At 44.6% G+C, this 25,404-nt stretch overlaps 1 protein-coding gene across 7 annotated transcripts in view; it reads left to right on the top strand.

The window, feature by feature from the left end:
* Positions 1-25,404, top strand: part of ARFIP1 (ADP ribosylation factor interacting protein 1) — a 223,458-nt gene that overhangs the window by 103,166 nt on the left and 94,888 nt on the right. For 5 of the 7 annotated variants that reach the window (XM_030191631.1, XM_030191632.1, XM_030191633.1 and 2 more), the window contains exons 4-6: positions 5,807-5,854; positions 6,955-7,050; positions 17,716-17,828. In XM_030191631.1, the coding sequence (XP_030047491.1) occupies positions 5,807-5,854; positions 6,955-7,050; positions 17,716-17,828 (257 nt within the window). The remainder of the gene's footprint in view (positions 1-5,806; positions 5,855-6,954; positions 7,051-17,715; positions 17,829-25,404) is intronic. The other 2 variants (XM_030191636.1, XM_030191637.1) reach the window with 2 other exon arrangements.

Genomic DNA, 25,404 nt, shown 5'->3' with positions numbered 1-25,404 from the left:
TTATTCACAAAATTCTATATGGTTCTGCTCCATCATATATGAACAATACTGAATTACCCCTACGTAATGCCGTATCATCCAGAGAATATCTCGTTCTGCATTTCCCTATTTTTAGGAATGTAATCTGTAAAACAATTCAAATACCAGTTTCTCATATCAAGGTACTAAAATTTGGAATTCTCCACCAAAATCAATTACATGCACAGATGATTACCTGTCCTTCATAAACCTACTGAAAGCATGTTTTTTCAATTTAGCTTTTCAGAAAACAAAGAATTCTATTTGAACATTACCCATTCATTCAATTAATTTCACTTCTTTCCTCCCTAATCCTATCTAGCCCTAATTGTACCCATATTTATTCATTTTCACTTCTTTGTTTACAAACTTAATTATGATTTTAATCTTCTTCTCTATCCATCTACCCTTAAGAACAGTTACATCCAGGTTAATTCACCACATATGTTTGTTTTACAAAGCCAATGTTATAGCATTATTTATTGTACTTTATAATCTTACTGTAATTGTTAATATGTATCATTCATTTAATTATTATGTAAGCCACATTGAACCTGAGTCACTCTCAGGCTAATGTGGGGTAGATATGTCATAAATAAATGAGGAGGAGGAAGACTCATTCTCTGCAGTCATGGATTTGCCACCAGGGAAAGATCAGTCAGTGGCTTGAGTTTTCCACAAAGAGGATTTGCAGGAATTAATTGCTCTGGTGGCCACTGCTTTCCACTGTTTTAAATTTTGAGGAGAAGCAGAAACCTTCTGTTAGCCGCAAAGTGGATCCATTGGTGAAAGGGGACCATAAGTCTCGGAGATCATTCCCTATGCATTAGGGCGTAAGGGATATAATTCAAGTGCAGTGGGACATCCCAGACACTCCCTTTAGGCTGGCACATTCTATGATTTGCCTTTATCTGGTGCCAGAACAGGACAAGGATTGGCTTAAACCGCCTGTGGTGAATGCTGTAGTGTCGGCAGTGACCAAGAAGAACACAGTTCCAGTGGATGAGGGTATTGCCCTTAAGGATCCGCAGGACTGTCGTCTAGAGTCGCTCAAACCATTCCTTTGATGTTCCAGCCTTGGCAGTTCAGGCGGCTATCTCTGGAGCACTGGTGGCACAGGTGTGCTTCAGGTTGTTGGAGCTGCTGGTCTTGGTTAGAGAGGCAGATGATTTCACTCTTATTGATCAAGATGTAGCTGAGATGGGCTCTGCCTTTTTGTCTGATGCCCTGTGTGATTTGCTTCGGGTGTCTGCTAAATCTATGGCCTTAGGCGTTTCAGCGCGCAGAACACATTTTGGCTTAGAGATTGGTCGGCAGATGCAGCCTCTAAGTGAAAGCTTAGTAAGTTTTCCTTCTATTTGGAGAGGATTTGAATAAGTTGGTTAAGAGTGTAGGAGATACCAAGGTGCCTCGGCTTCCGGAAGATCATCCACGGTCAGTTGGTAGAGGTTATTTTTCGGCCAGGGGTTGTGAGGTTAGGCGTTTTTGGCAGGGCAGGGGTCTCCCTGTCCAGAGATCCTCGTTATTTTCAGCGCACTCACTCCTTTCGTGGGGATCTAAGGAGAGTTAAGGATGTTGCACACGCTACTAGATGTTTTTCTCAAATCCCCTTGGCGGTACAGGACACTCTGGCACGATTTGTCGCTTTGCAATCAGCATGTCCAGTGCCAGTTCAGGAACAGAGGCACAGCAGATATCCCATCTATTTCATGGTCCCGAAGAAGGAAGGTTCCTTTTATCCTATTCTTGATCTGAAATGTATCAACCGCGTTCTGCAGTTGCCTCCGTTTTGTATGGAAATGCTAAAGCCCATTATTGTATATCTCATTGCACTAGATCACACAGAAGCTTATCTCCATGTTCCCATTCGCCATGCATAAACATTTTCGTTTCGCAATGTTAGGCCAACATTTTCAGTTCTGTGCCATGCCATTCGTTCTTGTGGCCACTCCTCGGACATTTATCAAGATTATGGTAGTAGTCATTCTGGTGCATCCATACCTCAACGATTGGTTAATTCAGACAAATTCGTATCAGGAGAGTTGTCAGGTCATGGCACAAGTGTCATGTCCCCTACCTCAATGCAAGCGGCATCCTCAGGCTGCGCATGGTCCCGTCGACACGCACACTTGACTGGCACAGCCCTGAGCTATGTGTGTGTAGTTCTTCTCTGGCTGCAGGCTCCTTGATTGCTTTGCTTCCATGCACCTGGCTCTGATCTCTCTTAACCTGGCTTACCTTGCTTCTCTCCTATTGGTCTTCCAGTTCCTCCTTCCCCTGCTCTTGTCCTATGGCTGTGCCCCTTCTCCCTGCTGATGTCAGACGCCAGCACTTTATCAGCTGAGCTCTCCCTAGACTCCTTGCTTCGGCTTCTACTTTGGTAGGTGTTACTTGCTCAGTAGTGTGCTTCTCCTCTACTTTGTTCTTCGTTGATGACTCTGCCTGTACCTGGATTACTCTTGTGTCTGCTGCCTGCCTACTGACCTTGCCTGTACCTGGATTACTCTTGTGTCTGCTGCCTGCCTACTGACCTTGCCTGTACCTGGATTACTCTTGTGTCTGCTGCCTGCCTCCTGACCTTGCCTGTACCTGGATTACTCTCGTGTCTGCTGCCTGCCTCCTGACTTTGCCTGTACCTGGATTACTCTCGTGTCTGCTGCCTGCCTCCTGACTTTGCCTGTACCTGGATCACTCTCTTGCCTGCTGCCTGTCTGGCCGTCACGTTCATCACTTCGCTTCCTGATCCATCTCATAAGCCCTGCAGGCCGCCCATACCTAGGGGCTCAACCTCATAAGCTCTGCAGGCCGCCCACAACTAGGAGCTTAACCTCTGGGGAACAGCGGCCAGTGCAGGTGAAACCCGGGGTTGTCCGGCCGCCAAGCAGAACCTGGTCCAAGTACCGGGCTCAGCAGCGCTCTATTTGGTACAAGAACTCACAGGTCTGACACGAGTGGTTCAGTTCTTGATTCTCTTGAATGGATCATCAATCCGCTCAAGAGTCGTTTGGTGCTGTCTCAGACCTTAGACTATTTGGGAGTCATTTTCGATACATCTCAAGTGTGAGTGTTTCTTCTGCAGATGCACATTCTCAAACTCCAGCAGCAGATAAGGGAGTTTTTGCAGGCAGCGATTTCCGTCAGCTCTCCAAGTGCTGGGGTCTACGGCAGCGACCATAGAGGCGGTACAGTGGGCCAGAGCCCATATTAGAAGTTTTCAGAATTCGCTGCTTTCCAGGTGGTTGCCTCAGAGAGATTGTTTGGCGGTCAGGTTACGCTTAACTTGGACAGGGCGTCTAGATCTCCGGTGGTGGCTTCAGTTGAGCAATTTGTCAATGAGACGGTTGCTTGATTCTCCTCAGTAGACGGAAGTGACTGCGGGCGCTGGCTTCAAAGGTTGGGGAGCCCTGTGCTTGGGTCAGTGGTCTGTGAAGGAGACATCTTGTTCAATCAATGTATTAGAGACCAGCGCAATTCGTCTAGCCGTAATCCACTTTCAAGGCTTCCTCGGGGCAGGGCAGTGAGTATTGTCAGACAATGCAACAGCAGTAGCGTACATCAACCAGCAGGTTGGCGAAGGAGACCCAGGCGATCATACAGTGGGCAGAGAAGCATCTACTGGATCTGTTTGCCTCGCATGTGGCGGGAGTCCTCAATGTGCAGGCTGATTTCTTCAGTTGCTATTCCCTGGATCCAGGGGAGTGGACCCTCAGGTCAGAAGCATTCACAGTGATAGCTCGGAGGTGGGGCTCTCCATTGATGGATTTGATGGTGACTCCACTAAATGCCAGAGTCCAGTGTTTCTTTGGTCACAGAAAAGAGCAGATCTCGGAGGGCTTGGACACGTTGTTGCGCCATTGGTCACCGGGCCTTCTGTATGTGTTTCCTCCCTGGCCGTTGCTGGGTCGAGTTATTCAAAGGATAGAGAACCATCCAGGAAGGGTAATTCTAGTAGCTCTGGCTTGGTCATGATGGCCCTGGTATGCAGATCTTCAGCAGCTACTCGTGGAACATGGCCTTTGTCTTCCAGAGGTGGCTGGACTTTTGTCCCAAGGTCTGGTAGTCATGCTAAATCCAGCACAGTTTTGTCTTGTGGCTTGTATTTTGAAAAGGCTAGGTTAAAGAAGCAAGGCTACTCGGCAGAAGTGATAAGAACTATGCTACATTCACTTTGTCTTTCTACTTCACTGGCTTATGTCAGAGTGTGGCGGATTTTTGAGTCCTGGTGTAATGATCGGGGAGTTTCTCCTTAGCAGGCTTCTGTGCCTCAGGTCCTCGATTTCCTGCAGGATGGTTTGGCCAAAGGCTTGGCCTTGGCATCTCTTAAGGTTCAACTGCCAGCTTTGGCTTCCTTTCGGGGGTGAGTGAAGGGCAAACCCCTGAATAGTCATCCAGATGTTGTTCGTTTTCTCTAGGGGGGGGTCATGTGCTGCAGCTGCTTTGACACCTTTGCTTTCCTGTGTGGGAACTTAATCTGGTACTTTCCTTTCTGGTTTGCGCTCCGTTTGAGCAGCTGGAATCTATTTCTATCAAGGATCTTACTTTAAAGGCAGTGTTTCTCGTGGCAATCTTGCCGGCACGGCAGGTGTCAGAATTGCAGTTTTTGTTCTGTAGGGCGCCATTTTTGGAGTTCCAGACAGATCGTGTTGTCTTGAGGCCAGTTCCCTCGTTTCTGCCGAATGTTTTGACCACCTTTCATGTCAATCAGTCTATGGTTTTGCTGAGTCTGAGGGATTCCTATGGGTCAAAGGAGCAGAGATCATCGCACAAGCTGGATGTTCATCGTGTGTTGAAGGAATATGTCAGGCGAATGGAGGATTTTCGCAGGACAGATCGCCTATTTGTTCTGCTGGGCGGCGGTCATAGAGGTTGCATGGCATCTAACGTCACTTTGGCCAGATGCATTAAGGAAGCAATTAGCTCAGTTTACATTCTGAAAAACAGGTCTATTCCAGAGGGCATTAGAACTCATTCTACAAGAAGACAGGTGGCGTCCTGGGTGGAGTATTCTTTAGTACCTCCAGTGGATCTTTGCAGATCAGCTACATGCATTCCTTTGTTAAACATTACAGAGTGGATGCTGAGGCACATTGAAACGCAATGTTTGGTCACCGAGTTTTGAGGGGCGGGGCTGTTAGGGTCCCACCCTTAATGGACTACTTTGGTATTTCCCATCAGTTCAGCTGGGCCGGTTCGGTGGGACGCTAAGGAAGGAGAAATTAGGTCCTACCTGCTAATTTGCTTTCCTTTAGTCTTTATGGACCGAACTGCTTATTGTAATTTGGTGATGTTAGTTCGGTGTTCTTTCTCCTTGGGCGAACACTAGTACTTCCTTTTTAAAAAAAAAAAAGAGAAAACAAGGAATAAGTCTCTGATAAGCATGTTGTTTATACACAGAGCTACCTTTATATACGCTATTGTGTTGGTCAGTTGCCAACATGCTTCTTGCTCTCTATGTATGAGTGGCTGTATAATCCAGCAGGGCACAGATGTTTTTTTCTTTCTTTTGCTTTGTTACTGATATACTGAGACTTGAGGGGGTCTGAGCTGGGCTCTTATTGGCTCTCAAGAAACAATGTTCTCAGTCTCCACCTGCTGAAAGGCATGCACAACCTATCAGTTCGTCTGGGCCGGTCTGGAGGGACTAAAGGAAAGCAAATTAGCAGGTAGGACCTAATTTCTCCTTTCCCATTTGTAAATGACCATAATCATCCAGCGTAATTGATGGCCTGAATTTGTTTGCAGAGTATTCTTTCCTTATGTCTCTTTTTGCCCTACTTCTTTTCTGTAGAACAAGCCTATTACAGTGAAAGATTTCGCAGTTACAGTGAGGATATCAGTGAGTATTATAGTGTCAGAGGCCTGTGGGGGTTCTTCCTGATGTTCTGAGACAGAGATTATACACGCAAGTGGTAGAATTAACCATTGGGACCCCTTTTAATCTTTGTTGCAGTAGGAGTAATAAAAAAAAAAATCATTGCTTTCATCTTAAGGCTAAATTGCAGGCATTTTTTTAACAAGCAAGTTTTGCATCAAATTTAATGAGCTATTTGTTTTGGTGGGAAAGATTGTGGATAATGTGAGCTGATCATTATAGCATTAAGCTGTGTGTAAGGATGACACTTGGGATGTGACTTAGGCTCTTGTCCTTTCTTATATTCCCTGTGGTTGGACATATTAATTTGATTAGATGTGCCTTAATCCTGACAACTTTTGATCCTTTTTGATATGTAGTGTTTGGGAAAGGTGCTACATACTTTACCTGTGTATTTTGAATGGAATTTTTAATTTTATGGATCACATTTTAAAAATTCCATGCTAAACTGATTGCTTTAGGTTCCTCTCAAGACTTTGAAACAAGTTATACTAGTTAAAATTTATTTTGGTCAGTGTGAGTCTAGCAGTTGGGTGTTATATGATACTTTGTATTTCATACTTGACAAACCCTTTTATTCTAGAAACATAAAAAAAACAACCTACAGTTTAGATCTGGGTGTGTGGTGCCATATGATCCACCGAGAAACCAGTATGGCTCCTCTGAAACTGATCTTCCTTTTATAGGTTTTTTTCAGTAGACCTCTCATCACACTGGGATCGGTTTAAAAAAAATCTGTTTTGTCCACCAATGCTCTGCAATTTAACTTATGGTGAAGTTTAATTATTAGCTATTTCAATATATGGTCCTTTTGAAATATTTTATGATCTTTATTTTTAATTAAGCCTGGTAGCTAAATTGTGTTATATTGAAACACCATTTTTATCTTAGAAACTTCTTACGTAACAAAAGTGAGAGGAACATAAAAATGTTGAGTCAGAGCAGTGTTAATTCATCAGAATCAACTTCCTTTATCAGATACCTTGGACTGTGTTTGTATGACACTTGACAAGGGAGACTGCTGTTAAAATATTTTAACATGGATCAATATGTACCCTTTCCAGGTTCTTCGTTGCCACCCATGTCACCTGTTATATCTCCTAGCAGTGCAGCAGCTAGCAGACTGGCTGGACAAGGAAATGATTTAATTGTTCCCCCAGGTATTGCCAGCAGTGACTGGATAACACCCTTTAACTGCTGACATTGCACTAACTCCTAACAGCTGTGCTCCTTATTTGATTTCTTCTGTTGCTATGGGGGTACAAGTCATCCTGTTGCACAGCGATTGTGTCACTCTCTTGCTTTTATAATCTGCAGTATAACTTTGTGCTTTTCTCATTCTGGTTCTCTGTACTTCAAATTCTGTCCTTATTCTCTAAGCAATAGTCATGGCCTGCTCAAATACCTGTTTTTATTATATAAAAGCAATGACAGCGCTGATCACTTTATGATCATAACAGCTGTGAGGTGGCTTTAGTTGCAGGCAACATTAATCCAGACAAGTGGTTGGCAGCATGATCCTTGTGTGTACTTTCCTGGTCTGTTTCATGCCTGCTGTACAGCACCTTGGGTGAATCTCTTCATACAGGTGGTTAATAAATGCCAATAAATAAAATAAAATGTATAGCCTAAAGAAAGCTACATACACTGGATCTACAATTTATAAAAGTATCTCATACATACTCAGGATGTTGAAAATCTACGTTATCGACATTAACCACGTTTACGAAAAGATTTACTCAAGGTGATGTATGTGTAAAATGTTTGCGAGATACATAATTAGAGCAATGAGGTAAACTTGGAACTAAGCAAATTAAATTAGTGATAGCAATAATATGATGTATTGTTGGAACCATACACATTAAAACAGCACAGTAGAACGTTCATATAACAGAAATATAAACACCGTGTCAGCACAGTGTTACAAAGCATCTTAACAGGCAGCAGAAAAGACGTGCAGTTCAGATATATAGACAAATAAGATGGGTAAGACCAAAGTATTGAGATAAAAGTGGGTGACAAAGTTAAGGGTACATTTTATTTATAGCCTATCAAGGTATGTGCAACTGATCTCAGGTTGTATGGCAAGCTAGTACTGACATAGTCACCACAGCAGAGTAGAGGTGGTCTTGGCATAGCCCCTCCGGGAGAAATTCCAGAGTATAGGGGCTACTCCTAAAAACCTTGCTGGTGGGTGTTACATTGAATGATTTCCTTTGTGAGGACATAGTTAGGGATGCATTTTGGGAGGACTTTTAGAAGCCTCAGAGTTGTGTACAGGGGCTATGTTCTCCTTTAGTTACTTTGACCCATTCCCTCAGATGGTCTTGAAGATTAGAGAATGGTTTAAACCTGAGTACTGGTAGCTAATGCAGTTTTTGCAGGAAGGGGTGTGGCATGTTCACAGAGTTTGCAACGCTGTATCAGTCATGCTGCAGCATTCTGAATTGGAGCTGGTGCAAAGTCTGTTATCAGCTCAGTGTACAGGCTGCTTGTTCTCACGACTGGGTGACGTCCACAGCAGCCCCGAGGAATGGAAATCTTCCTAGCAACAAATGTTTGCTAGAGCCTTCGCACGGGCTCGGCCATCTTCCCACCTGTTGCGCGAGAGCCCCGATCAGTTCTTTTCTTTCCGTGGTAAGGGAGTGACTGCTTGCAGTCGCTCTCCATGTGCCCCTGAAAGAGCCTTCGTTTTCGCGGTTTTCCACTTTTTTCTTTCATTTTTCGCTCTGGTTGAGCTGTTTTCTTTAAAAAAAAAAAAAAAAAAAAACCAACCCAAATCCTTTATTTCTTTGGTTTTGTCCCCTCTTAAGTTTCTTTTTGTTTCCGTCGCGGCCCTCTTTAGGCCGTGCGTACGCATTTTTCATTTTTGTACCCTTCTTTTTGGCACCATCGAGAACTTTGACTTCGCCGCTGCTATTTTTCCATCCATGACATCAAGGATTCCCAGCGGCTTCAAGAAGTGCGCTCGATGCAACCGGGCAATCTCAGGTACCGACCCCCACTCGTGGTGTATTCAGTGCCTTGGGCCTGACCATTGCCCAGACGCGTGTAAGTTGTGTCTTAGCCTTAAAAAGCGGACACAGGTGTCGAGACTAGCTCAGCAGGACTGTCTGTTTGGAGCTTTGCCCAGGACTTCGACGTCAGCATCGTCAATGTCGGCACCAGAGATAGCATTGACATCGGGAGCGCAGGTAATGGCTGTCTGGAGACCACCACATGCTGGGAGCAGTGAGCCATCGAGTGGGTCTCCACCTGCCTCGAAGACTCCTGCTGTGCAGGCCCACCGGGACCGACCACTTTCGGACCCGACCCCGAGGAGGCGTGTGGATTCCACTTCCTCCTCGTCGGTACCGAGGAGTACTGATGATGTGCCTCGAGCGAAGGCTAAGAAGCATCACCATCGGTCTACTTCTAGACACAGTACCGGGAGCTCCAAGGCGTCGAACGATTCGGCACCCATGAAGCGTCGACGTCGGGAGGACCGCTTACCCTCCATTCAAGAGGTGTCGGTCCTCGGACAGCCTGGTACTGCCTCCTCGCCCTTTGCAGATTCTGCCTCCGACTCCTGCACTGGCCCCACAGCCTTTCCCGGCAGACACTCTGGACAAGTGCATCCCAGCCATTCTCCCAGGCCTTCTGGAAGGGCTGCTGCGTCAGTCTGTTCCGGTACCGGGGTGCTTGTGCCCTCGGTACCGTTGATGGAAGCGGCAGCGAGCTCTGTGCCTGTGGTGCGGTCACCGACGTCAATGCCGTTTGCGGCTTCAGCCTCGGCTGCCACCCAGGTCAACTCCCCGTCGACATCGCTGGAGGGAGCTTCATCGCCGCCGGCACGGGAGTCGACTTCTCGACGTCGTCATCGAGGACATGGTTCCTCGGAGTCGAGACGAGCCCAGTTTCGGACTGCAGTTCGTGAACTCTTATCCGACACTGAGGAGGATGCCTTGTGGGGAGAAGAGGAGGATCCAAGATATTTCTCTTCTGAGGAGTCTTGTGGTCTTCCTTCTGATCCCACTCCTTTGCCTGAAAGGAAGATTTCTCCCCTGGAGAGTCTTTTTTTCTCCTCTTTTGTGCGAGAAATGTCTGTGGCTATTCCCTTCCCGGTGGTATCTGAGGATGAGCCCAGGGCCGAGATGTTCGAGGTCCTGGACTATCCTTCCCCACCTAAGGAGTCATCCACTGTTCCTCTGCATAATGTCCTTAAGCAGACATTGCTGAAGAACTGGACGAAACCACTATCTAATCCCACCATCCCCAAAAAAGCTGAGTCCCAGTATTGAATCCATAGGGAGCCTGAGTTGATGAAGTCACAGTTACCTCACGACTCTATGGTTGTAGATTCTGCTCTCAAGAGAGCCAAAAGTTCTAGAGATTTTGCCTTGGCGCCCCCGGGGCGGGAATCGAACTCTGGACTCTTTTGGGAGGAAGGCCTATCAGTCCTCCATGCTCGTGTCCAAGATTCAGTCAAACCAGCTCTACATGAGCATCCACATGCGGAACAATGTGAAGCAACTGGCGGACTTGGTGGACAAGCTCCCTCCGGAGCACTCTAGGCCTTTTCAGGAGGTGGTCAGGCAGCTGAAGGTGTGTCGTAAATTCTTGTTCAGGGGTGCTTACGACTCTTTTGATGTTGCATCCAGAGCCGCTGCACAAGGTATAGTGATGCACAGTCTCTCATGGCTGCGTCCCTCTGACCTGGACAATCAAACCCAGCAGCGGCTTGCGGATGTTCCTTGCCGGGGGGGGGGGGGGGATAATATTTTTGGCGAGAAAGTCGAGCAAGTGGTTGAACAGCTCAACCAGCGGGAAACTGCTATGGACAATCTCTCCCACTGGGCGCCTTCAGCATCTACCTCATCAGGCAGACGTTTTTTTCCGGGGAAGGAGGAATGCTCCCTATGCTTACAATAAGCGTAGGTACAATCCACCTTCTCGACAGCCTTCTCAGGCTCAACCCCAGCACACTCGTTCTCGTCAACAGCGTGCGCCTAGACAGGCCCCCACAGCTCCCCAGCAAAAGCAAGGGACGGGCTTTTGACTGGCTCCAGTTGAGCATAGCCGCTGTAAAAATGTCCGTGCCGGACGATCTGCCGGTCGGGGGGAGGTAAAAATGTTTTCACCAAAGGTGGCCTGTCATAACCTCCGATCGGTGGGTTCTCCAAATAGTCCGGCTAGGATACTCCCTCAATTTGATCTCCATACCTCTAAATAGCCCACCGGGAGCTCAGTCCTTCAGCTTCCAGCACAGGCAGGTACTTGCAGAGGAACTCTCCGCCCTTCTCAGCGCCAGTGCGGTCGAGCCCGTTCCACCAGGGCAAGAAGGACTGGGATTCTATTCCAGGTACTTCCTTGTGCAAAAGAAAACGGGGGATGCGTCCCATCCTAGACCTAAGGGCCCTGAACAAATATCTGGTCCGAGAAAAGTTCAGGATGCTTTCCCTAGGCACCCTTCTTCCCATGATTCAGAAAAACGACTGGCTATGCTGTCTGGACTTAAAGGATGCTTATATGCACATCACGATACTACCAGCTCACAGGCAGTATCTTCGATTCCGTCTGGGAACACAGCATTTTCAGTACTGTGTGCTGCCCTTTGGGCTCGCGTCTGTGCCCAGGGTGTTTACCAAATGCCTGGCGGTAGTTGCAGCGTCACTACGCAGACTGGAAGTGCATGTGTTCCCCTATCTCGACGGTTGACTGGTGAAGAACACCTCAGAGGCAGGAGCTCAGCAGTCCATGGAGCTACTGGGGTTTGTCATAAATTATCCAAAGTCCCATCTTCTTCCGGTTCAGAAACTAGAATTCATAGGCGCGCTGCGGGATTCACAGATGGCTCATGCCTATCTTCCAGAGGCGAGGGCGGACAACCTTCTGACTCTCGTTTCCTTAGCCAGAGCATCTCAGCAGGTCACAACTCGGTAGATGTTGAGGCTACTAGGCCATATGGCCTCCACAATACATGTGACTCCCCTGGCACGTCTTCACATGCGATCAGCTCAATGAACCCTAGCTTCCCAGTGGTTTCAGGCATGGGGGATCTGGAGGATGCAATCCAGCTACCCATCGAATTTCGCAATTCCCTTCAATGGTGGGCAATTCGATCCAATTTGACCTTGGGACGTCTCTTCCAAATTCCTCAGCCGCAAAAAGTGCTGACCACGGATGCATCTCTCCTGGAGTGGGGAGCCCATGTAAATGGGCTTTCACACTCAAGGAGCTTGGTCCCTCCAGGAATCAGGTCTTCAGATCAACCTCCTGGAGTTGCGAGTGATCTGGAACGCTCTAAAGGCTTTCAGAGATTGGCTATCCAATCAAATTGTTCAAATTCAGACAGACAATCAGGTTGCCATGTATTACGTCAACAAGCAGGGGGGCACCGGATCTCGCCCCCTGTGTCGGGAAGCCGTCCAGATGTGGCTATGGGCTCGTGCTCACGTTGTGCTTCTCCAAGCCACGTATCTGGCGGGTGTAAACAACAGTCTGGCCGACAGGTTGAGCAGGATAATGCAACCTCACGAGTGGTCGCTCAGCTCGGGCGTAGTACGCAAGATCTTCCGAGCGTGGGACACCCCCTCGGTGGATCTTTTTGCCACTCAGACCAATCACAAGGTCCCTCAGTTCTGTTCCAGACTTCAGGCCAATGGCAGGCTAGGGTCGGATGCTTTTCTCCTTCATTGTCATTGGGGGAGAGGCCTCCTGTATGCATATCCTCCCATACCTCTGGTGGGGAAGACTTTGCTGAAACGCAAGACCGTGGAACCATGATTCTGATAGCTCCTTTCTGGCCGCGTCAGATCTGGTTCCCTCTTCTTCTGGAGTTGTCCTCCGAAGAACCATGGAGATTGGAGTGTTTTTCAATCCTCATTACTCAGAACGAGGGGGCGCTTCTGCATCCCAACCTTCAGTCTCTGGCTCTCACGGCCTGGATGTTGAGATCGTAGAGTTCGCCTCCTTGGGTCTTTCAGAGAGTGTCTCCCGAGTCTTGCTTGCTTCCAGGAAAGATTCCACTAAAAAGAGTTACTCTTTCAAATGGAGGAGGTTTGCCGTCTGGTGTGACAGCAAGGCCCTAGATCCTCGCTCTTGTCCTACACAGACCCTGCTTGAATATCTTCTACACTTATTAGAGTCTGGTCTCAAGACCAACTCCGTAAGGGTTCATCTTAGTGCAATTAGTGCCTATCATCAACGTGTAGAGGGTAAGTCTATCTCTGGACAGCCTTTAGTTGTTCGCTTCATGAGAGGCTTGTTTTTGTCAAAGCCCCCTGTCAAACCTCCACCAGTGTCATGGGATCTCAGCGTTGTTCTCACCCAGCTGATGAAGCCTCCTTTCGAGCCGCTGGATTCCTGCCACCTGGAAGGTCATTTTCTTGGTGGCTGTTACTTCAGCTCGTAGGATCAGTGAGCTTCAAGCCTTGGTAGCCCATGCTCCTTATACTAAATTTCATCATAACAGAGTAGTCCTCTGCACTCACCCTAAGTTCTTGCCAAAGGTGGTGTCAGAGTTCCATCTGAACCAGTCACTCGTCTTGCCAACATTCTTCCCCAGACCGCATACCCGCCCTGCTGAACGTCAGTTGCACACATTGGACTGCAAGCGAGCGTTGGCCTTCTATCTGGAGCGGACACAGCCCCACAGACAGTCCGCCCAATTGTTTGTTTCTTTCGACCCCAATAGGAAGGGGGTCGCTGTCGGGGAAACGCACCATCTCCAATTGGCTAGCAGATTGCATTTCCTTCACTTACGCCCAAGCTGGGCTGACTCTTGAGGGTCATGTCATGGCTCATAGTGTTAGAGCCATGGCAGCGTCGGTGGCCCACTTGAAGTCAGCCACTATTGAAGAGATTTGCAAGGCTGCGATGTGGTCTTCAGTCCACACATTCACATCTCACTACTGCCTTCAGCAGGATACCCGCTGCAACAGTCGGTTTGGGCAGTCGGTGCTGCAGAATCTGTTCAGGGTTTAGAATCCAACTCCACCCCCCAGGCCCATTTTTGTTCTGTTCCAGGCTTCACTCTCAGATGTTTTCTTCGTAGGTCCTCGTCGTTGCAAGGTCCTATTGACCTGTCTTTGTTGTTTTGTGTGAGCCTGGGGGCTAGGGATACCCCAGTCGTGAGAATAAGCAGCCTGCTTGTCCTCAGAGAAAATGAAGATACATACCTGTAGCAGGTATTCTCCGAGGACAGCAGGCTGATTGTTCTCACATACCCGCCCACCTCCCCTTTGGAGTTGTCTTTCCTTTTTTGCTTTGTTATCAAACTGACGGGTCTCTCGCGTGACGGGCGGGAAGCTGATGGCTGCGCATGCGCGGTGCGGGCACCCGTGCACGATCGAAGGCTCTAGCAAACTTTTGTTGCTAGGAAGATTCGGGTCTCGGGGCTGCCGTGTACGTCACCCATCAGTGAGAACAATCAGCCTGCTGTCCTCGGAGAATACCTGCTACAGGTATGTATCTTCATTTTCCGTATGAGTGGTATATTGGTGTATTAGGGTCTGCCCAGTGTAATATTTAGAGTGCTGCCTTTTCATGCATAATATTCTTACTCTTTGAGTCCTTGGAGTTAATGCTGTTATGGTACAGTAAGGTTCTGAGTGTGTTTTTGCTCAAGTTTGTGCATAGTGTTTGCGGTTGAGGGATTGTATGTTGGCCTTACTAATGTGACATCAACACTTTAATTTTAGTTTGTCATTACATCAGACACGGTTTTAGAATATTTTGGAGGATCTGATGTTGAATTGTTCCATAGGTGTGTATGTGGTTTAGTGTTGGTAAGTGCTGGAAATGGATGGAAATAGCAGTGTTTAATAATTGATAACATTTTTGGATAGTATACATTGGTAAATATATATGCTTTGAGCAACCACTTTATTATTTGACATATGATACATATCTAATATCTAAATTTAATAAAAGGTATTGTGACCATTTTACTTTCTTTTTTTTTCTGTGTTGTCAGACAATTATGAATGTAAGCACCACCCCTAACTCCACCCCCTTTAGCCTCCCCAAACAGTTGGGCCACCGACTGCCTATGCAAACAGCGCTTCAGGCATAAAAAGCAGGAGGAATGTGAGAGGAGAGGCACAGCACATCACATTTACATTGGTTCTTTTGTCTATGTGCCCTTTAAAGCAAAGAGGAGGAGGAGGAGGTTCTGGGGTCTAGCCCTTTGTTTTAAAGCCTAAAACGGCTGCCATTCAGCAATCTGCCTGTCATTCTTAAAAACAGACGAATGTAAGTAGATCCATCTTAAAATAAGCACAAGGTAGCCTTTTGAAAGAAAAATAAAGAGAAAACAGAAAACAAAGCCTATTTTCTTTCCTATAAGAAAAGAAGGTTAAGCTGAACACATTCTTCCATGGCTGTAGGAGGTGGTGTCAGGGGTGTTTGATGTCACTTCCCATCATATGACCCCATCTAAGAAGGGGGCTAGTACTAGAAACAGGAAGTGATATGATGTGTCCAGTGGTAGCCTCCATCTTGGAAAAAATGGCATAACTATGACATCACTTCCTGTGACATCACCAAAAGGGGCAGGTTTATGAAAAAAGGGTCCTGGGTTTGGGGAAGGGCAAATAATGCAGGATGTAGGGTTGTGCTTATGCAAAAGGTCCAGAGCTTGGGCAAGGTTGTCGTCAAAGGGAGAGGAAAGCAGGCATGGCGTGGTCACGTCCTGTCTTCTGATTTGCTGAGAACCTGGAAGTGGACACGTTGCCTGTCAAAATCAATTAGATTGACAAATGCCAGTGAGATACAGTATTTCCAGGAGACAGTTAAAGAAACAGGCCTTGGGAGAAAAAAGAGGTGGAGACAGTACCAACTCGGATTTGGGCCTGAAAGGCAGCACAGGACTGTGGAAGATGGTAGAGCACTAAAGCAGCGATTGGGGTGGGGAAAGAGTAGAAATATGCCTGCACTGAGGGTACCATGCAGGAGGAGAGTAGAGCGAGTAGTTGAAGGGCAGAGGGGATAGAAGACTGTACATGGGTTGAGGTAGGAGAAAGGCCCGTGCCTTGGTGAGGAGTAAAGGAGGAGTGTGAGAAGATTGCATTGGAGTGAAGTGCAGTCACCAAGGATCCCCCTCTCTTCATAATATCAAATTATTCAAATTATTATGAAAAGGAGGTGTAATATATGGCAAGTAATCACTAGGGAGACTTCAGATGCCTGTGCACATTTATTATATACATTCTGATACCTGTGTAGCTAGGATATTCCCAAGGACTAGGTTTATATTGAACCACAGGTCTGGACATTACAAGCTGATGGTGGCTGTGCTTGGCCAGGAATCTCCACTGTAACTCGTGAGATTTGCTTTGACAAAGCTCATAATGAGCTTCCTTTCTGGAACAGTGTGTTAATGTGGTATAAATATTCCCTGAAGAGTAAATACACCTCTGAGTTATCTGGAAAGGGTTTGGCCTTTGACTTTGCTCTATATACATTAATCTTGCTTCCTACCACCAATCAGGCAATGTCTGTTGATTTTTATTTAATATACAGTTCAATAAGCAACTTTGTAAGGTTGGAGTAAATAGCTTTTGGTGCATGACTCGCAAAACTGTTGACAATAGATTCAACTGTTCAGTAGATTTTTCTTAATGATAGCTGGGTGGTGGCTTCATATTCATGTTTGCACTATTATTCTTCTGCAAATCTGCAGCTTCCACTGCGATCTCAGCTTTGTTTTGTAAAGCAGGAGGACACAAGTGCATCTTGATGTTTAACTGTTCCTGAGCAACAGTGTGACGCACTGTGTACTGTTTGCACCTCTACACCAACTTCAGGCTTGGATTTCAGCACACTTTGTGGTAGCCATGGTATATTCACCATTCATCTAGCTTTATAACCAGCTTGTGTCTATATTCATTTTTTGTGATTCGACAGGATAACTGATGACAACTGGAATTTTCTGATACTGTTCAGAGTAATTCTGTACAACACTGCTGGTCTTAAGTACTTTGTAATGAATTGTAATAATCCATACAGCTGCACAGTTATAGCTATGAGGCAACAGGATGGCAAATGTTCATTGCTACCACTGAAGCTCTTAATTGCACTAATATGTAGAGTCCTGGTGTCTCCCGAATGCAACGCTAAATCACACTAATTATTATAACATACAGGAAAGGTATCTGCTTTATTTGTGCTAGTGCCAACAAACTCTGCTAAAACAGCTTTTCATATTCTGAATGTCTTTCTTTTAAAGTGGTGCCAATGAATGTTCCTCGGATGGTTCTCCAGTTTAGTAATAATAGTGTGTCAGCAGTTTTAAGCACTTACTTTCTTGATGCTTCTGTGATTGTTTGTGGTTGGGTGAAAAATTATGGAGCTATGAAAATAGCCACAATCAGCATAATTCCTATTTTTTTCCCTTTGGAATTTGTCCATTGATTTTCATTCAGTGTTTGGTTTTAATTATTCTGCCCAGTTAATAAGGCATCGTTTTGGTTAAGGAAGACATCCAAACGCTTCATTTTTTAAAATCAGAAACTAGAATAGCTGTGGCCTGAAATCTATTGTCATGGATTTGACAAACTACATTCTCTATGGTATAACCAATTCGGGTTTTATATATGCAGGTACTTTGTCTGTCCTTAGGGGGCTCACAATCTAATTTTTTTTTTTTGTACCTGGAGCCTTGGAGTTTGTGACTTGCCCAGGGTCACGAGGTACTGCAGTGGGGATCAAACCCAGTTCCTCGGGTTCTCAGCCCACTGCACTAACCATTAGGCTATTCCTTGTAGTTTTTATGCTGGTTGGACTGTAACATTTCTTGTTTCTTCCCATATATAAAATCAATACTTATGTTTTGCTCTTATCAGGAGGCCTGAGAACACAGCAAAAGAGCGGGCCTGTTGTTCTGGCAGAGGAGCCGAAGAATCCAGCTATGGAAAAATTGGAACTTGTAAGAAGATGGAGCTTAAACACATATAAGGTCTGCAAGTTCAAACTTGTCGAACTTAAAGTACATTTTCCTTTTTCTTTCACTAGTACATGTTGTGATGTTGTGCAATATTCTTGGCTTAAAGTATTGTAATGCAGTAATTACTCCCGTTTGTTTTAAGATTTTAAAACAGCAATTAAATAATCAAAATGTTTTTCTCTTTGAGAAAGTTTGCCTCTGAGGTTGAAGTATCTTACTCTCTTGAAGTACCATAATGGATAATGTTTTGTTCAGTAAGCCAGCATCATACTTCAGTAGTGTGCAGAGGGAAAGCTATCCCTGTGGGGAGAAATGTGGAACTAGCATGTGCCTGAAGAACTGTGGTATTTTAAAAGCTGGAGGTTTCTTTTATTTATGGAAAAGTGTGTATTTATGTTAAGGGTATACTCATGGCAGAGAGGTTACCCAGGGCTCAGCATAATATTTTGTGTCATGTTGAAGTGGAGTGGAGGAGTGGCCTAGTGGTTAGGGTGGTGGACATTGGTCCTGGGGAACTGAGGAACTGAGTTCAGTTTCCACTTCAGGCACAGGCAGCTCCTTGTGACTCTGGGCAAGTCACTTAACCCTCCATTGCCCCATGTAAGCCGCATTGAGCCTGCCATGAGTGGGAAAGCGCGGGGTACAAATGTAACAAAAAAAAAAGTGGACATTTTCACCTCCTATCTCCTTGTCTCCATGTTTTAAACTTAAAGCTTTCCAGATAAAGTGAGGCATGTAGCAATGGAACACTTTGTTTTGTTTTGTTCTGACCCATTATGGGGTGGGGGGGTCTCCTTTGTATTTCAGATCACTTGCAACCAGAGCTGGGATCTGTTGCTGTGAGCCTTCACTTACCACTTCTCGGGTTGGGAGGGTTGGGTCCCTTTTTTGCATGCCTTCCTCCCCTTAGCTTGGTCATCTTTAAGCAGTAACCATGAATTCTTTCCATCAGGGAGTCGAAAACCTGCCTCACGGATCATTCTGTGGCCCACCTGTGTGGCAGTGCATCAACAGTAATGTTCAGTAAGGGGTGACTGGTTTCTTGGCCGTACTAAAGAGTCTTAACTTAGTTTCCCATTAGTGGAGTTTTGTAAACAAAATGACCCTGAGAATTGAGGTCTGCAAATAAAAATAATAAAAGTTGTGTACATAAGCAGCTAATAAATAAAATGCTTGAAATTCTTAATTCGCTTGTGCCTCATGCAAAGGGCAAGTTTTTTTTTTAATTGATAAATTTTTATTGAAAAATTTGTACAAGAACATCTGGAAGAAACAAATCTTCACACTGTCAAAACAAGCAATAACTAACAAGATATCCCCCTTCCCGTCCCCACTAAGGCCAAGTTTTTTGTGTTTCCAAAATGCAAGAAATTAATTTCTCCCTTCAAGTTCATTGGCCCATATAACCACAAGAACCACTTCTGTGGGTGTAGTTAGGTGCTGAGCACCCCAAATATTGAGCAAACTCCTTCATTTGTGTCTAGGGAGGGGTAATTTGTATTGTGTTTGGCATCTCCAATCATTTTGAAATGTTGGCATGCATGGTTCTTACTACCAGGCCAGCAGAAGAACATTTCTTTTAGTCAAAAACTATCATACGGTCAGCTCATGGTTCATTGCCTGCCTACAGCAGTAATGTTCACTAAAGGGTGACTGCTTTAAAAGCAGACTTAATTTACATTGGAGCTAAGTACTCCAGTGTAATGCATTTGTAGGCCAGGGCTAACAATTTGAAACTGGTAGTCCATGAAAATTACAAAGAGGAGGTGATATCCTGCAAAATGTTTTGTTTTGTTTTTAACCTGAGATCACCAGTTGTAAGCTGTTTAAACTCTTCTATGAAATATCTTGATAAAGGAAATTGAAACATTCCAGCTTGGTTGTTATTAAAGCATGTACCATCTTTACTAAATCATACCATCGGTAGCAATAATTCAACTTTTAATCTTGAAATGAATGAAACAAGGGCTAGATCAAGTAGCCTAGATCTATTTCCTGAGACAGGCTTTGCTCTTCAATGTGTCCAGGGCAATGGTGGCTGCCGAGGCTGAAGTCGCAACTCAAAAAGATTTGTGGAAGAAGTTGTCTGCTGTTGCAAATCAGTGACACCTAATGGACAAGCGTATGGTACATGCATGAAGACTGTTGCTGCAATGGCTGGGCTATCAGGGAGTTGGGGAAGATCCTGGTAGTTGTCCATGATACTGCAGCCCAGTAGATATTGGTTACTATTTGAAGAGCAAGAAGAAACTGCCAGAAAAGTGAACTAAGGTCCCTTCTCACTAAAATGTGCAAAGTAGTTAATACAGGAATTAATAACCTATGCCCATGTTAATAGTTAATGCAGAGACTTGACACTTAGTACCTGCTAACTCCCACGTTAACTGGCAAATGGGGAGGGAACTGCACTGTATACTTAACATTACTTGGCAGTGCCATGGAAGGCTGGCAACTTCTTCCTACTCTTTTAAATTTCTGAGTCAATTGGAATGGGACCCTGCTGAAACTGTGCCTCCCAAGTCTTTATTCACAGCTGTCTGCATTGTTTTCTGCCATATTTAACCACTTTCCCATCATGCACAGTCGTTGCAGCAAAAGTGCTCTGGCTAAGTGGCAGAGACTGTAGATCCCTTCACTGTCCCTGCCACTTAGTAGCTATTGAGCAGTTAAGCCAGCTATTAGGTTTAGCTGTAGCACAGTGACTGAAACATCCCCACCCCAGGGCTGTACCTACTATTGCCACAGTATCCCTGCTCTGGAATTAGTACAGCAAGTGCACTATAGTGCCTTAGAACTAACTGGCTGGCCCTATGGTAGTCCCCTGTATGTGAGTATCGAGTTGTGAATGACATACCTCTTGCCCCCATAAGTTGTTTCTTGGCAGACTACCAGCAAGGTAGTTTGCCTTCCCCAGGCATCCCCCCCCCCTTTCATTTATTTATTTATTATATTTGTACCCCACATTTTCCCACCTTTTTGCAGGCTTAATGTGTCTTACAGAGTATGGAAATGAAAACGTCGTTACATGATTTGAAAAAAAAAAAAAAAAGTCAATCATAAGCTGAGGTGAAAGAGGAATTCAGATGGAAAGGTGTTAGGTAAGGTCGTGTGAGAGGTGTTTTAGGTGTACTTGGGTAGTTTAAGGAATGATTTGTTTCATTGAGGGTGACTTTTGTAGGCTCTGTTGAAGAGATGTGTTTTCAGAGCTTTGCGAAAGCTTGTTAGACTGGTTATGGTTTTCAGGGCCATGGGTAGTGCGTTCCAAGACTGTGTGCTTTTATACGCAAAGGTAGTAGCATAAGCCTGTTTGTATTTCATTCCTTTACAGCTGGGGAAGTTCAGGTTGAGGAATTTGCGGGCCGATCTTTTGGCATTCCTGGACTGTAAGTCCACTAGGTTTAGCATATAGAGTGGGGCATCTGCATGAATGATTTTGTGTACAGTCGTGCAGATCTTGAACTCAATTCTTTCCTTGAGCGGGAGCCAGTGCAGTTTCTCTCTGAGGGGTTTCGCACTTCCGTATTTAGGTGTTCCAAAAATGAGTCTGGCTGCAGTGTTCTGGGCTGTCTGGAGTTTTTTGATGGTCTGTTCTTTGCAGCCTGCGTACAGAGCGTTACAATAGTCCAAGTGGCTTATTACCAGTGACTGTACTAGGGTGTGGAAGATGTTTCTTGGGAAGAAAGGTTTTATTCTTTTGAGTTTCCACATCGATTGGAACATTTTTTTTGTCATGTTCTTAGCGTGGGTGTCAAGAGTGAGGTTTCGGTCAATGGTGACTCCAAGGATTTTCAGATTTTCTGAGAAAGGAAGTGTGCAGTAGGGTGTGGTTATTGTAGGGTAGTTGTTTGTATTGTATTGGGAGGTGAGAACTAGACGTTGAGTTTTTTCTGCGTTGAGTTTTAGCTTGAATGAGTCCGCCCAAGAGTGCATAGTCTGGAAGCTCTGGTTGATCTCATTGGTTATTTCATTTAAGTCGCTTTTGAACGGGATATGGATCGTAACATCATCGGCATATATGTAGGGGTTAAGGTTTTGGTTGGCTAGGAGTTTGGCTAGTGGTATCATCATTAGGTTGAAGATAGTTGGTGAGAGGGGGGATCCTTGGGGAACTCCGCATTCTGGTCTCCAAGGTGGTGATCTGTCCGTATTCGTTATTACTTGGTAGGATCTGGTGGTGAGGAATCCTTCAAACCATTTGAGAACTGGGCCTCCGATTCTGAAGTACTCTAGTAGGTGTAATAGTATTCCATGATTCACCATGTCGAAGGCACTAGACATGTCAAATTGTAGAATGAGTATGTTCTTGCCGGTTGCGTTCGTTGTTTTGAATGTGTTCATTGCCGACACTAGTACAGTTTCAGTACTATGATTTGATTGAAATCCTGATTGAGACTCATGTAGAATTGAGTGTTTGGTCAGGTATTCCGTGAGTTGTTTCATCACTATGCCTTCCATCAATTTTGTTGTGAGTGGGATGGAAGCGACTGGTGCATTTGGTAGGTTGCTTGCCTACTGAGCCCATAACCTGAGTTTAAGTCCCACACTTGCATTTCTTGTCAGGTAGCCAGCCTCTTGCCAAGTCAGGCATTCGTTCAGTTTATTTTATTTTTGTTACATTTGTACCCCGCGCTTTCCCACTCATGGGAGGCTCAATGCGGCTTACATATTGTATGCAGGTACTTATTTGTACCTGGGGCAATGGAGGGTTAAGTGACTTGCCCAGAGTCACAAGGAGCTGCCTGTGCCTGAAGTGGGACTCAAACTCAGTTCCTCAGTTCCCCAGGACCAAAGTCCACCACCCTAACCACTAGGCCACTTCTCCACTCCTCCACTGTTATAAATGAGCACTCTATGGCATTTTAAAAATATAAGTATCTCTCTCAAAACTCCTAATATATTCCTAAATTTCTAGCCAATTTACAGGTCAACAGAGAAGTGAGAACTTGGGAATGCTCCCCCCCCCCCCCCCTTTGCTCCTTTTATTTAATGAGTTCAATTCTTTATAAACTTTGACGGAAGGGGAAAAACTTGTGTTACAAAAAGTCTTTCTGGTGACTAAGAAGTGCATTTTGATTTCCTGGAGAAGCCCTGATTCCCCTACATTTCCACAATGGAGACATTTGTGTTTCAAATTGATGCTCATGAAGAAGCTTTTGATATCGAGCTAAATCGAGGCAATGGAGAGTTAATTGCAAAAGATATGGGCCTCTTTTCTGGGACTCGTCGCCTAGAGTGAGAACTTTACTATTAAATTATTAGTAATGCAGCTTGAGAACGGGGTTACAGAAATAATTCTGGGGGTTGAGGAATATCTAGGGGTGGCGTACAATCAACCAACACCCCTTGGTGTGGGATTTCAGCGAAAGGGCATATAAAGAAAAGGGGGAAATTGTTCTGATTTAGCTGTTTTGGCTGTGGAATTGTAGCTCATATATGAATAGTCCTCTGTATTGCATATCATCGCTTGGTTGTAATCCACTGCAGTTTTATAATTATGGTATGTGTATTTGTGGTTATAAATAAGTTTTTAAAAAATGCCTTTCTTGCAAATGTTCCTTTGATCAATTAAATTCCATATTGATCTGAAATGAGTTACTAGGCATGTTTTGTTTTAGATAACTAATAGAAACTCCAAAAGGGAGAGAGAAATAATCAAATATCAAACGATAGAATCAATCCCTCTGTATCTGTGATATCAGTAAAGTTTGATAAGTTGATGGCATTCTGCTTATTTTTCTACTAGTGCTGTATAAGATGGATAGGTGAAAAGGAGTGTTATTCTGACTCCTGTTTTCATACTGCTGATTGAAACTTAGCGGTTTGCAATCACAATAGCAATATCGGATTGTTTGAAAAGATTGGACATTGGGGAGTTGACATTTGTTTTGATTTTTGTTTATTGAAAAAAAGTTTAAAAACATCACTTAGAAACGTATCTATACTTATCTATATCTTTATCTATATATCTATATATATATATAGAGAGAGATATGTATCTTTTTGAAAAATAGAGCTAATTAAGTGAGCCAAAATCATCAGCATTTTTCACTAAAAGCAATCTCGGCTGATTCATATACAGCCTATACTGAATCCTCCCCTATACTTTCCTTTCAAATTTTAGCTGCTCCTTTGTTTCCTCTTATTGGTATCACAAATACAGAGGGATTGATTCTATCATTTGATATTTGTTTTAGATAGCAACACTCAGAGAAGTGGTAGGCCTTGCATTATTTTAGTTGTGCATCAGCTTTTATGTGTTATTTTGTTATGTTATCTTGTAACAATTTTATAATGGAGCATATTATATCATTTTATTTAACTTATATTTTATTGGTATCCACCTAACAACGGATTTGATTCATGGGATATAATTTTTAAAATAAGCTATTTCTTTTTGCAAGTAAATGGTTGATTTTTTTGAGCCATACTACTGTAAGTATATCAAAAGTATTTGGACAACTTTGCTTGTAGATGAATAGAACTGCAGTATTAAACTGAAAGGAAGGCCATGAAAGAAGATTCTTGTTCAAGCGTTGTCTTGCTAGTTGTGCATTTTTTCCTTAGAAGAGAAGAACCAGTAGGCTAGACGGTTTCCTAAATGACAAGTCCACAAAACCACTACTAAATGGACTTGGGAAAAATCCACAATTCCAGGAATAACATGTATAGAATGTTTCTACGTTTGGGAAGCTTGCCAGGTGCCCTTGGCCTGGATTGGCCGCTGTCATGGGCAGGATGCTGGGCTCGATGGACCCTTGGTCTTTTCCCAGTGTGGCATTACTTATGTACTTTTGCTTTATGTTCTATGTGGTTTTAATGTGCACATGCAAACATTAAGATTAAGCCAGTACAGCAGGGACTGAACCCATGCAAGAAAAATGACTGTGAAAAGTGCAGTTATGCTGAAAATTACTCATAGACGTTGGGGCTCATTTTGAGAGCACTTAAACTTATAAAGTTCCATAGGTTACTATGTAACTTTGTAAGTGTAAGTGCTTTGAAAATACGCCTTGTATCCTGGAGCATGGGAGAAGGCCTAGAGAAATCTGTCATCAGCCGTTTTCACAGATGAGGTTAAATTGATTCTCCTTAATAAGCTCTTCTTTCATTAGGAATAAAACTGCTGCTTAAATGAAATACTCTGAAATGTACTATAACAGCAAGTAAAGCCGTCAACTCTGCTTTTCCTGTTTTAATAAAAGCTGGGACATGCCCATGTCTGTGAACACTACTAATTTACATTTGCGTCTGGTATTGTTAGCTAAAAACACCAGTCCTGGAGTTGGCTGGCCATTTCCAACTTAGCTCAAGTGAAAAAAAAAGTAACTAAAATATTTTGAACAATTTATTTTGCAGTTCAAAAACATTTTGGTGTCATTCTGCAATCAGTAAGATATAATATACTAGCCGTCCACCGATCCTCCCCCCATATTCAGCGACCCTCCTCTTTCCCTTGGCCTTCCCCCCTCCCCCCATGTCCAGCAACCCTCCTTTGTGCCCTGCTCTCACCCCAAGTCCAGCAACCATGGCCTCTCCCCCTGCCCTCCCCCCATGTCCAGCTACCCTCATCGCCACCGCTCCCTCCCCC

The sequence above is a fragment of the Microcaecilia unicolor genome, chromosome 2 (assembly GCF_901765095.1).
Source record: "Microcaecilia unicolor chromosome 2, aMicUni1.1, whole genome shotgun sequence".
NCBI classification, from domain to species: domain Eukaryota; kingdom Metazoa; phylum Chordata; class Amphibia; order Gymnophiona; family Siphonopidae; genus Microcaecilia; species Microcaecilia unicolor.
The sequence above is the reverse complement of the archived record's forward strand: the minus strand, read 5'-3'. Positions and strand labels throughout refer to the sequence as shown.